This window comes from Onychostruthus taczanowskii, unplaced genomic scaffold, assembly GCF_017590055.1.
Source record: "Onychostruthus taczanowskii isolate IOZ18803 unplaced genomic scaffold, ASM1759005v1 scaffold5, whole genome shotgun sequence".
NCBI lineage: Eukaryota > Metazoa > Chordata > Aves > Passeriformes > Passeridae > Onychostruthus > Onychostruthus taczanowskii.
In genome coordinates, this window is record NW_024502568.1 from 14,928,562 (window position 1) to 14,941,678 (window position 13,117).

Here is a 13,117-nt window from a genome sequence, read left to right on the forward strand (position 1 = left end):
ACAGGACTCTAAAGGATTGCTTGACAGTTCTCATAACTGCAGTTATTAAAGTCTGTGTTAGTACAATCGTACAAGTAATAATTAAATTGTAACACTAATGATTAAGGTTGCATCAGCATGTATTATTTGGTCGTCATGGCAAACTTGTGGGTGGATATTGCACATGGATATTACACTTTTTGCCAAGGCAGGGGTAGATTAATCCTACAGGCACGAGTGAGACAGATGAATATATAAAGTTATGAAGCAATTGGCTGTGCAGTGAAATCTTATCTTTAGAGTACTGCGAAATCATCTCCAAAATAAACGGGGAATGTAGCAGCTCAGTTCCAAACGCTTTAATAGAGAAAGCCATTAGTGAAAAAGTGTCCTGCCCATGAGAGCTTCACTTACCAACCACGTCGAGGTGGTAGGTGTGGTTGATGGACCCGTACTGGTTCTCCACTATGCACGTGTAGTTCCCCTTGTCCGACGGCACCACGCTCTCCATGATGAGGCTCCAGTGCTGGTTACGGACCTGGGGGATGGAACCAGACAGGTTGGGATCTTCTCAAGCAGAGTTTTACCCTCTCCCCTTGCAAAAGAACTGTTCACTGAATAGTTATCTTTGTGTAATCCACAGTTGGAAGCCTCTTCTGCTCTTGTTTGACAGCTCTGGACGCTGAAATGATTTATGCTTGACCCAGGACAGCATGGCTGCAGAGTGAAAGCTTTCACACCCTCTGCTATAAATCTACCTGGCCCCTGCTCCAAGCACTGCAGATGTCAGTGGACACTCAGTCCTCCCAGGCTGAGCAGGATGGCACCAATTAGCAGCAGTGGTCTTACTGGGCTTTACTTTTCAATCTACTCAGAAGTGAATGCACACCCTCACGGTATTCCCCATCTGTCTCCAAAGAGCCACCTGGTAATAGCTGCCCATCAGCAACACAGAATGGATAGGATCCCCTAAACATCCAGGTCTTCATCCTTCCTAAAAGCTCAGTAACACAGCTCACAATTTAGAGAAACTGAGGGGTGATGTTTGGGATTCCTCCCCCAGACCTCCTGCTGCTCTGGGGTGCCCCAAGAAAGAAATTAATCCTAGAATCATGCTGCCTCATCAAAAATGCCTGAAAAAAATCCTCATTGAAACAGAGAATAAGGATATACATTTATCTCACAGAATCCCTCTCAGACAGAATTTATTAAAGGTACTGATTATGTTCTTATTTGAACTCCAAACGAGCACTGGCTTTGGTCTCACAGAAAATAGGATCCAGCCCAGTACTGGAAGGATACAGAGCCATCCTGTACACACATATATTTCCTGCATCAGAAGTTGGCTCCCAAAATGACCTTTTGCTGGCTATGGACTAATTCCTTGTCTTAGCATTACATTTTTGACAAAGTGCTCAGAAAGCTTAACATTCTCTGTAGCTGCAGTGTACAATTCTTCAACTGCAAAGTACATATTTCAGCAAATGGAATAAAACACAATCTGCTACAGTCATTTTAATCAGCCAAATGGAAAGCAGTAATTCAGTGCTGTACACTAGAAAAATGTATGGACCATTCAGTGACGCTTCCAGTAACCATACATTCTTAAAACATCATTACAACTATAGCTATGAAATCCTACATCGTGCCTGACTATTTTGTAGGTCCTTATCCAGCAGGAAAAGCTGCACAGGGCCACATCCCAGTGCCAACAGCACTTGCTGGAGGTAAAAATGCCTTCAGTTCAAAGCTTGGAAGAGAAGTTCTCTCTATAGGCAGCTCCTGGCTTTCCTAATTCCCCCAGTTAGTAATTGTCTCAATACCTGGATATGTCTCTTATTGCTCAGTTGTGGACTAATAATATTTAGCTAATGACTGGCCATGTGGGCTTTGAAAAGCAAGGAAAGTGTGGGCAAGACTCCAGCAGGAGAAGGTGCTAAGCTAATGTCAGAGCAATGTGTGACACAGCTTCAAAAACTCCAGTCCAAACTTAAGGTTTATCTCCTCAGCCCCCGTACTGATGGTCAAAACAATTATATTGATTTCATCAAAATGATATCTTGATTTTTCTCCACAAAAGTTTATAGATAAGTTTATAGAAATAGAAAGACTTTATCAGTGTTATTTTAACATCTCATTGTTCTGCTAAGCAATTCTGAAAGTCAAAGTTTGGGTCAGGAAGAAATGCTGTCATAAACTGTTGGTAAATAACAAATACAACAGCTACATATTTTGAGTATTAAATACTTCTTTGTGATTTATTTTGAAGGACACTTGGTCAAAGTGACCTGAACTTTCTGCCATTACAAGCTAAAACACACTTTTCTGAATCAGAGCAAGAGTTTTTAGTCAATGTGATTGTAAAACAGGAAGACCAGATCATAGTTCCACAAAAGTTAAAACAAATAAAAATTGTAAACAAGCTGCAGGTAATTAATTTGACAGGAAAACACAAGGAATTGTTTATGTTCAATAAGAAAACATAACTAACTTACAGCCACAAGTGGATATACTGGATGGGAATATTAAAAAGTATTTGTGCAATTTCCCTTCTTGTAACTGCATGGGCAGAGATAACATCTTTATAACAAAACAACAGCTTAAGCCACTTTGGTTTAAGCTAAACAACTGCTGTAGAGGTCCAAAGCAGTTATGACACATTGTCAGACAACTGGATTAATGTCAGGGCTCTGGATCCAATGAGATTCTTGGCTTAGTGCTTTGCAGCTACAAGTGCAGCATTGCAAAGTCCAGGAAAAAACCCCTTTGCTGGGGATGAGCAGCCTCTTCTCTCACTGAATATTTCCAAATTCAACATTTCATTCTCAGTCATGCAACAGCCCAGCCACATCCCTGCACCCACACAGCTTGAAACACAGGCTTTGGTAATGTGGCTTTTTTACATGAAATGCCACATCCCTTAGCCCAGGTGTTTTCCTTACTAGCTATGGACACTTCTGGCAAATTACTGACAGCTTTATTGGGGGGAAATCCTTTCCATCAAGGTTTAAATCATTCCTCCAAACAATCCCTCCGAAAGATTTAATTTTTAAACTGCATTATCAGTATCAAATGCATACAAACTGCATTCTTAAGTTATAGCTTAGAGGTGGGAATCAAACTGGAATCAAAAAGCCAAGGAATACTGGTCAGAGAACTGGGAAAGGGCAAGGAATTTTTCATATAAACTATTTGCTTTTGGAGTATCCCATAGAGAACTGTGAACAGTTCTGTTCAGTGTTAAAATGTGTGTCTTCACTGGAGAGATAATGTCATGAAAAGTTGTCACTTAGCTAAAAAAGGATGCATTTTAAACTAATCTCAAAGGAAAGAAGGATTAGAAATGAAAATACAACTGTCCACAAAAGCAGCACAGTTCAGACTGTGAGAGTACTGCTAAGACAAAGAGAACACGTACAGAACACTCCAGGCAAAGGCCACAGGCTTGTGCAGTTGTTCCTGTAATCATAAATTTTCTTACTCTGTATTTACCTGGCTGAATTTGAATGTGTTTAAGACAACTGCAGTGATGAGGCTTATCCAAATGCATAGGTGCAAACACACACGTGTTAATGCTTAAACAGTAACAGCTGATAGAAGTGCGTTTGCTTTTTGGGTGGTGTACAGGAAAGAAAAGGCTCCCATGGTCTCAGAGAGGATTTAGATTATCAACTCAAAGAAAATATCAAATGCCTCTAAAGGCACAAACAAGAGTTATCATCACTTTGAAAAATCAGAGTAAAAATAATTTAGATATTCAATAATTCATGTTGTCTTTATTTTAAGGAGGTTGGGTATATCTCGAAAGATCATAAAAGGATCAATTTTGAAATTCACCACCCAGAATTAGTCACAGTGCAGGAATTCTGCCCTGGAAGCTATCTTGGCCAGAACATACACCCTCCTGCTTGCCTGCCTGAGTGCAAATTGACTCAAGACATTCCCCAGTCCGAGGGACAAAGTGCTACAGCCACTATCTGATTTTGATAAAAACAATACACCAAGGGATTTCTCATTCTTAGCAGAAAAGAGGTGGCTGAAGGATTACTGGGAAGCCTCACGTTTTCTTTCCCTTCCCTTTGTCCCTTAAGGCTTCAAAGGATGATTGTCTCTTCTGTCAGATATGGCCAGGTTTGGATCCAGCGATTCTATCATAAATATTGTAAATATCTCCAGCAAAAATGCCTTGCAGAGAGCAACACCCAGTTTCAAGACAAACTAATGTGCAAGATTTAGCATCAGCTGCTGTGATACCTGGTTAAACACAGACCAGCACAGACAGACTCAATCCTTCCTGAGGACTCCTTGATTGAAAGTTCATTGGCATAGTGATGTCAAGAAAATACAATTCCCTCTATTCTAGTATAATTTTGCATGAGCCCACAGTGACTTCATCCTGCCCCTCGAACAGGATGAGGACACAGCTCAAAAAAAAGAGCTCTGGAGTCCTCAATCTTTAACACCCATTCACTGGGAACAAGCTTCCATCTTCAAAGATGATTATTCAAAATGACAGAATATAGAATATACACGGATTTGGTTGATTCAACAATGGTAAGTAAATTCTACAAGATAATTTAAAATTTAATGTCTTTAGGAGCAACAAGAAAGTCTGAAATCCTCAGCTGTGTGCCCTCTTTTTTTCCTTTGGACTAAAGAGATATAAGAAGTTATGATTTAGAATTAGAGGTACAGACTTCACACATCCAGCTGGCTTTAGGAACAGGCAACTGTGGTTCCTTCCCAGAGTGCATACATACCTAGGAAATTGCATACATTTAATACACGACCAAAAGTTTCATTTGTGCCACTTAATGGGCACAACTCTAAATGATCTCACCCAGCTCCCTAACACTAGCAGTGCCAGCACAGAGCCCCACACGAGCTGATTTACCCCACCAAAGATCCCCCTCCCAAAGCAGACACCAGGTATCTCCATCCTGCCTCTCTAAACACACATTTTCCTTCATGGTCTTCAAGAGTGATATCTTCATTTCCCCTTCATCAGATGCAAAGTGTTCAAAATAACAGCCTGGTTACTACCAGAACAGTTACTATTATTTTCCAAGACAGGATTAGTTTGGTTGGGGATTTTTTTTTCCTTAATTGGTGCTTTTTTGTTTTTAAAAAAGCACTGAGAAGGGCAAAAATCACTGAATGGGAGCCAATTCGTTAACACTCCACAGCGTTATGAAAGGCAGGAGGTGTTGCCAGGTGTACACTCACAAGCAACAGAAATTTATGGTGTAAGCAAACATAGATGGAAAAGTCTACTTAGATAATTAGTGCTCATGCGGGGAGACTTTCTGGGCTCTGCTCTCTGCTAACACAAATGTTGGAAAAAATTACACTTTCTACAGTAAATCCAGCTAGAGAGGAAAGGAGACTGAGGCTTGTCCTCCTCTGCACTGGAAAACAGATTTTTTTTGCACCGGGCAGGACCTGAATCAACAGCTGCCAAAGCAATGGCTCAGCCGAGGCAGCTCCCCAAAACCACTGCAACCAGGGGGCAAGGCAGTGGTGCAGGACTGGGGGCAGCCTCAGCACTCAGAACTGAGCTCTGTCTAGCAAAGACAGCTCATCTGTGTCCAACAACCATTGCAAACTGCTGGGAGCAGCTCAGCACAAGCTCCAGGATGGGGATTCCAGCCCTGACACAAGGGGACTGACTCAGAAACTTCTCCTCCTGGGGGAGGAGCTGCCGAGGTGTCGGGGATGTGAGGAAACCGCTCAGAGAAGACCCACACAGGAGGTGACAGGAAGTCAGAAATGGCAATGCTTGAACAGCAATTTGCCACCAAAGTCACGCATTCCCAGTTCCTTGGAGGAGAGGGATCAGATGACCGAATCCTGACTTCTGACCTGACCTAGGCAGATACCACGAGGTTAAAGGTCTGTGCACTAACACACAGAGCAAGCTGGCCTCCCTAAAACTCTCTCTTAATCAGTAACCACCAACTCAGAATAAGACATCTAATCTGAAGCTATTTAAAATTCAAACAAACCCTTCTAAGTAATTGCTGTTACTTTCCCCTCAAATTCTTCTTCCCATTTCAGTTTCACAGGCCATAAACTCTATAGAAAATAATAACTTTTGACTTCCAAGGCTTCCTTTATTAAACTGCCTTACACTCACCAGAGCGGATGGCCATGTTTTTAACAATGCAGCCAAAAATGAATAGAGCAAAACAGTCTTAATCTGCTTTGCTAAGTCAGTCTTTAGTTTTCCAAATACGTCTCTAAAAATAATCCTTAGCTGCACTGCTAGGCTAGAAGCTTGAATTTCAGAAAAAAAATAAATAATTCGTGCTCAGTAACTAATTCTTAGCCAAAGAAACCACCCACCCTCCCCCAGAAGAAAACAACCACCTCTTTTTGCTTCCCGTTTGATCCAAGGCCATTAAAATATTTTCTGTTGACTTCAGCAAGTTTTTGGTAGATTTTTGGGGTTTTTTTTTTTTTTTTTGAGAAGGAGGAGGGCTGGCTTTGGGTTGTTTGGTTGGCTTTTTTTTCCTAACAGCTTTGGTCAAGAAGAGAAATTACAAAACGCCATGGTGAGCCCTTACCTTGTACCCGCCAATGCGATGCTCCTGCTTGAACTCCTTCCCGTTTTTCAGCCAGCGCATGGTCGGCGTTGGGTTGCCCATGGCCGGGCAGCGGAACTTGACGGTGTTGGCGGCCGGCACGGCGTGGAGCCTCTTCTCCATTTTGTCCGTGTGTGTCCAGTAAGGTGCCCCTGTTCCAAAGGGACACATCCAGAAACATCAGCACTTGGAAACTCGGTTCCCCATCCAGCCCCTTCCACTGGCGCGCAGAGCCGCAGGAACCGGTTTCAAGCACGGTTTACAAAGAGCACACGACTGGAGATCAGATGCTGCAAGTGTCAGCCAGGGTTTTGCAAACGGCTCAGTCTGCTGCTCTGGGTATTTAATTTGTGACAAAATTCCAGTAATTAACCACAGACAACTTTTGTTTTGCGTACATCAAGTAAGACACAGGGAGTGGGTTTTCATCAGATAATATTGACCCTGAGCTGAGTTACTGCGATGGTTCAGAATTTTTGGCCCTCAGCTGTGAAGTCAGACAGACCAAAACAGAAGATGCATGGAAGCATGAGCCTTCCCCCTTTCCCCTTCTGTGAGAAGGGGGATAAAAACACCCACCAGTCTGACAGCAGCTAAAGCCTGCAGTGTGTGATGCCAAGGTGAACTGTGCTGCTACTGCCATAGAAACCACAGAAATGTATTTACAAATGGAACATATTTCTGAAATCTTAACCCAAGCAGAGGAAACCAAACGAGTAAATGTGGATCAGCAAAAAGCATTTATCATTTTGGAGGGGTTTCCTGCACTAATGAGCCTCCTGAAGTCCAAAGGGTCAGTGACATCCAAAAACATGGCATAAAATTAGAGTGCCTCTCTCTCAACACACAATTTCCGAAGTGAGCATTTTCCCAGACCCTGACATGGCTCTCCTGGCTCTCGCTCACTCCTTGCCATGTCCTGGCCCAGCCTGTGCCCACATGAACATCATGAGAAGCATGTTTGTCATGTACCAGTAGAGGAAACACAGCAGAACAAAATTTACAACTGCCCATAAGTTTTTACCCTCACAGAAGTAAACTTGGAGACACAGACCCAAAGACAAAGTTATCCCATGCTCTGGATCCTTGCACAGCTTCATCTACATTTCTCAAAGACTTCATGGCATTGCTTCAGTCATCTTACCATAACAGGGTTGTTTTGTTTTGTTTTTTTTAAGTTAAAGATTCAAGATCTATTTTATAGTAGGAAACATTAATTTCTTTTACAATGGAGTTTTCCTGAAGCAAATCAGATTAGCCTGGAATTCTTAGGACTAGAGGGGTCCAGAAAAATAACTCCATTTCTCACAACCCTGCTTCATTTCCTTCATTAGCAGGCCAACACTCCACTATAAATAAATTCTTCTGTTCCTCAAATATTTATAGCAGCTCTTACAATCAGTGCAAACTCAGAAATCCTGCTACCCCACACCCACCCCCCAAATAAAAATACAGCTGGACAGAAAATACAGGAATAAATCCTTTAACAAAGTCTCTCTCAGTATAAAGAAAACATTCTAAAAGCAAGTCCTATAATGATGCTATGAACGATAAGTGTTTGGGGTTTTTTTTTTTTTTGCCCGAAGTGGCAATTAGTGTTAAAATTAATGAAGTAGAAAAGCAAAGCAAATTTATGCATGTAATCAAAATAGAAAATCAAGTAACTATTGAAAATTTAACTGCAACACTAAGAAATTGTTACGGAGACTGAAGTGAATTAGGGATGCAAGGAAAATCACTGTTAACATTATTTGCTAAAAGCAGGATCACATTAAAACAACAGAAGACTTTAAACAAAGCCAACCAGAGGAATTAACTGCTACACGCAAAGGCCAAATTACATTGCAAGTACACCAGGCAAAGGCAGAATTACATGCTGGTACTGAGGGATTAAAAAGCTGTTTTCCCTGGACTGCTAAAACGTCTCCCACAAGGCAACCTCTGCTGGGCCCTACTTGCAGCTCCCATAAAGTCAAAGCAAACTGGGGCAGGTCAAAGACAACCAACCATTCAATCTGGTTGTATCAGCACCCCAGCCAGAGCAGAGGGTTTGCTTTAGCCCCAAGTGGGTACTGCCAACCCAGCAGTTCTGCAGCCAGCACGGTCACTTCCCACCACATCCATCACACAAACCTCTCTCACACGTACGGGGCACAAAGAGCTCTCATGCAGCCACTGGCAAGCACAGCCTCTGAGCCTCCACAGCTCACCCATGGCAAAGCTGCCCTGGAAGAGCAAGCTCTGGGAAGCTCCCATCAGGCTGCAGACTGAGACCAGGGCACTGGAGTCAGTCAGGATGCAGCCACCAGCAGCTCCCCAAAGCTGCTTCACACAGCCAAGTTTGTGCTGTTATGGTCCAGCCCATCCTCTGGTTTTCTTGAAAATAACTATCCATCAACAACCTGCCCCTGGAAAAGCTCCAATGCAACAAATGCACAGAGGGAGATCTCTGACAGAGATGGGTGCGAAAAAGAGGCCAGGCAGATGCAGGCAGGAATGAAGAGAAGTGGTTTCATTTTGTCCCACAGGAGGGGAAAGGAAACACCCCAGAACGGGAGAAAAGTTTGTTTGGAAAGCTTCCCCTCACCCAACCCTCAGCATAACCTGCAATGCTTCTAAATTACAGGTCAGCTTGGAGAAAAACATGCAGACATCACATATGGAAAGCACCATCTGAAAATGCTTCAAGACATTCTACATTTGGCAGCTCCTCAGCATGTTCAAGGAAAAGAGGAAAAGGCAGCAACATCCACAAACCATCACACTTGCCCTCAAATTGTGCTTTCGTTCAGTGATTGATCTGATTAGCACACAGCATTCTTCTTTATAGATTAAATCATCATAACCTAAAACACCTTTTAATGCTTCTATTTGTCTTGAGAGGAAAAACACCGAGCTTCACTAAAACCGATAATGAACACAGTTAATGAGTAGACACCACCAGGTGCTGACTGCTCCCATGGGCCACGTCCATCACATCCCATCACCACCACCAGGACAGGTGGAGTAGGTGGCACCACTGCTAAAAGTTCACAGTAACCACAGGGCAGACTCCAGCATGAAGCAGCAAAGAGCAGCAGGGGAACGGGTGGGAATTCCTGATTGCTCGTAGAGTTCTCATTAGTGAAGAAAATGTCCTGCTGACCCACACTGCACAGACATTACATCTAATCAGCCAAATCTCCTGCATGTGAAATTGAAATTAGGAAGCCCAGGGGACCACTTCAGTTCAGGACTCTTCAGTTTTTATTTGGACTTACCTAATACAAAGAAACACAAAAGTAGTCAACTCCAAGCCTGCCTGACAAGCACCTCAAGCAGGCAATAGCGTGCCATAAGTGACCACCTCAAACTCCTCCAAGGTTTTCAGTGCTATTGTATTTGACCTTTAATTAAAAAACACTTCTAGGCAACATCCAATTTTTGCTGCTCCCCTGAGTGGGTTTCCACTCTACAGGATTTGATGAATTTGAACCTTGTTTCATCCTTTCTGAAACTCTTCAAGGCATGAAAGGAACAGCATGTGGATTACATTTAGATACTTTTTGTTCTTGGTGCCAATTTACCATTGCTTGGCCCAGAAGAAATTGTTTAAAGGGCGATAAGGAAAAAAAGTCATAAAGCCTCCAGTTGCCTGACCAGAATTCAAGGCAGAGCAGCAGCATCTTCAGGGCTACTCAGAAGTCTACAGAATAAATTAGTTGGTGGACTTGATTGCAACCACCAACCCTTTGTGGAGAAAGAGTACTGTTTTGCAGTGGAACCAATCCTGCACCTTCCCCATGAGCACTAATCCCTTTAACAAAAGCTGGAAGTAATAAAAAGCTATTCAGGATGCAGTCTGGAACAAATCTACCACAGTGCTTTTTCAGACAGTTAAAGTATCTGTCAAGCTGAAGGGACAGCAAAAGCAGAGTGAAATCTGCTCAGTGTGCCTCTCACTGAAAAACACACACAGGGCTAGTGGTCAAATGCATGTGGGTACACACCAGTGCCCTCCTCTCCCAAGGAGGAGCTGCTCCTCACATCTACAGAGTCACCTACAGCCTCCACTGACTTCAAGAGCAATTGTATTTTCTGGGCAGCCTTGAAAATCACACTAGATTTCCGCAACAGCCTCTCCACCTGCATTTGGAAACCTTAGCCTCTGAAATACAACAGCTTAAAAGAATACTTAGCAGTGTAAATAAAACAGCTCTAAAAAGTTTTAGTTTTAAGTATGCAGGAATGAGAATGCCAAGGTTCAGCTTCCTGTTGAAGGCACTACAGCCATTTCCTGCCTCATCTCATCATAATTAACATGCCAAGACAGCTGGACTTTATCAGAATTGTTTCATCAAAAAGCAACAACCTTTGAAGACTATGGCCTTTTGTTTCCATTAGTAAAGGCATAACCATGCCAATTTCCATTGCTTATCCTTAATGATCACAGCTATAATTTGTATGTAAATTATCAGTTAAATCATTTGAGATCTGCAAAACTCAAACCATGATTGAGGAAACGCTTAAAAGACTTCTGCAGGAGAGCAGCGGCCAGGGACTATTGTGAGGTCATGGACTTTGCCAGGCTCAGCATCCCATAGGAAGGGAAGGTAGAGGGCACTCAGCCATTGTGTACACTGCCTGCCCCACAGCACACACAGGACACGCACACAGCTCCTGGTTCACTCCTCCATCTTCCATCTGCCTTGTAACACAGTATCTTCAATTAGATGCGGCCTCTTGGATGTGACAGAAAACTTGGAAGAGGAAAAGAAGGCTTACAAGGCACTAGGCACACCACACCAAGTCCCACCCCTGACTTTCACACAAAACTTGCCAAATCACAGCCCTCTTTCAGCAGCCTTGTATTAATCGAGTTACTATGATGCAGCTTTTCACTGGACACAGAATGCTTGGAGGGACACGGTGCCGCGACCCTTCAGTCATCGTTCTGCTTCCAGCTCAGACCCCGGGAGGCTGTGCTGCTCCCTCAGCAGACCTTTTAAAGAGCAATCCAACAATTTGGATTTGCTTGTGGAATGCTCTGCTCAGGTCCAAATTTGTCTTTTGCAGTTTCCTCCTTTCCATCTCCACATTTTCCCTGCCATCCGCGATGCTGGAACGTTCACGCCTGAGAGGCATCTTTCACTCAGAGCAGGGAAAGTGTGCTGGCCCCTGCTGCAGCACACATCCCTGCCCCAGCAGATGGACACTGTCAAGAGCCTTTCACCAGCTCCCCAATCAAGATTGATTAACAGTAGCTTAAAATGATAGCTCGTTTTACAAGAATGTCATTAGCGCAACTGCTGGGCACTGCTCCCTGTCGCTGGAAGGGCAGGAATCCTTCTGTGCCATTACAGAGCACAGCTGCCTTGAGAGCAGGTCCTTCACTTCTTCCAAAAGCCATTTATGCTCACAATGGATCACCAAAGCCACCACTGCAGATCAGAAGCACAATTGTCCCTGAAAATGTCACAAGTCCTTTTCTGACCACTACCAGTGAAGCTTTAAGGAACAGCAAACATCAGGAATGTTTCCTAACAGGAATTTCTGTTACAGCTCCGTTTCTGGGCAGAGCTAACACTGCCTGGATTGGTGAGTTTTGCCTAGACAACCTGTTTTAAAAGCAGTGTCCCTTTTCCAAGCTCTCCAATTCCCTTTGCCACTGCATTCCTCTGTCAGGGCACCTCCAGCTGCCTGATCTCAGCCCCTTCCAGAGGCACCTGTGCATCAGGCCAGGGTTAATCACACTAACAGATGGCAGAGGCCAAACAGGCAGCCAGGAACTTATATCACTTTAAATAGCATCTAATGTTTCACAGCTTCAGACCGGGGGCAGCCGCACACAAAAGGCGCTAACCGGGGCAGCCGAAATCAGGCTCGTGCTTGCTCACCTGAACAAGTGCTCCAGGCTGCAGTGCAGCTGCCAGCTCCTGACCAGGCTGAGCAGCAAACACACTCCCTGCCCACTGTGGGTGCTGCTCACTGACAGCTCCCCCAAGGGATTTCTGTGCTCTCCGTGTTAGTGACTTTACCAGGCACCAGCGACAGCAAAGCACCAGTCACCGAGGGGGTTTTGCTACACTGCACAGTGCATAAGGAGCCAATATGAATTTTACATACTTTTTTCCCTCTTAGAGAGTGCTCTATTTAGAGCTTATTAATAGCTTTATGAATTCTCTAAAGGGGACAAAGTTTAACGCATTCAGATAGGTCTAAGACTCTTTTAGCCCATTTTCATCATGCATAAGTAACATAAAATGTGGGTTTAGCACTGAATCGCCTTCTTTGCAACAAACCTTATGGTTCTTTGCAGACAAAAGAACCTCATTGTCTCCAATTCATCCACCCTGGCGAGATTTCTGTTGAGATTAGGGATTGAAGGATTTTCCTCATTACAACTTAATTTTTTTTTAAAGTTTTCATACCACCTTTTAACAAAATATGCTGGATCTTTGTTTCTTCTGTTGAATTTCTGCACAGGTTCAGGAAAAGTTAGTTCATCTGTCAGACTCTAAACCAGACAAAGACCAAACTTCGATTCAGAAAGAAAGGAAACTGCAGAAATGCCA

At 43.4% G+C, this 13,117-nt stretch overlaps 1 protein-coding gene across 5 annotated transcripts in view; it reads right to left on the reverse strand.

Annotated features, from left to right (window-relative positions):
* The window catches only part of FGFR2 (fibroblast growth factor receptor 2), an 81,591-nt gene that overhangs the window by 47,224 nt on the left and 21,250 nt on the right, over positions 1-13,117 (reverse strand). For all 5 annotated transcript variants that reach the window (XM_041415770.1, XM_041415766.1, XM_041415769.1 and 2 more), the window contains 2 exons: positions 6,546-6,715; positions 394-517 (listed from right to left, as the gene is read on the reverse strand). In XM_041415770.1, the coding sequence (XP_041271704.1) occupies positions 394-517; positions 6,546-6,715 (294 nt within the window). The remainder of the gene's footprint in view (positions 1-393; positions 518-6,545; positions 6,716-13,117) is intronic.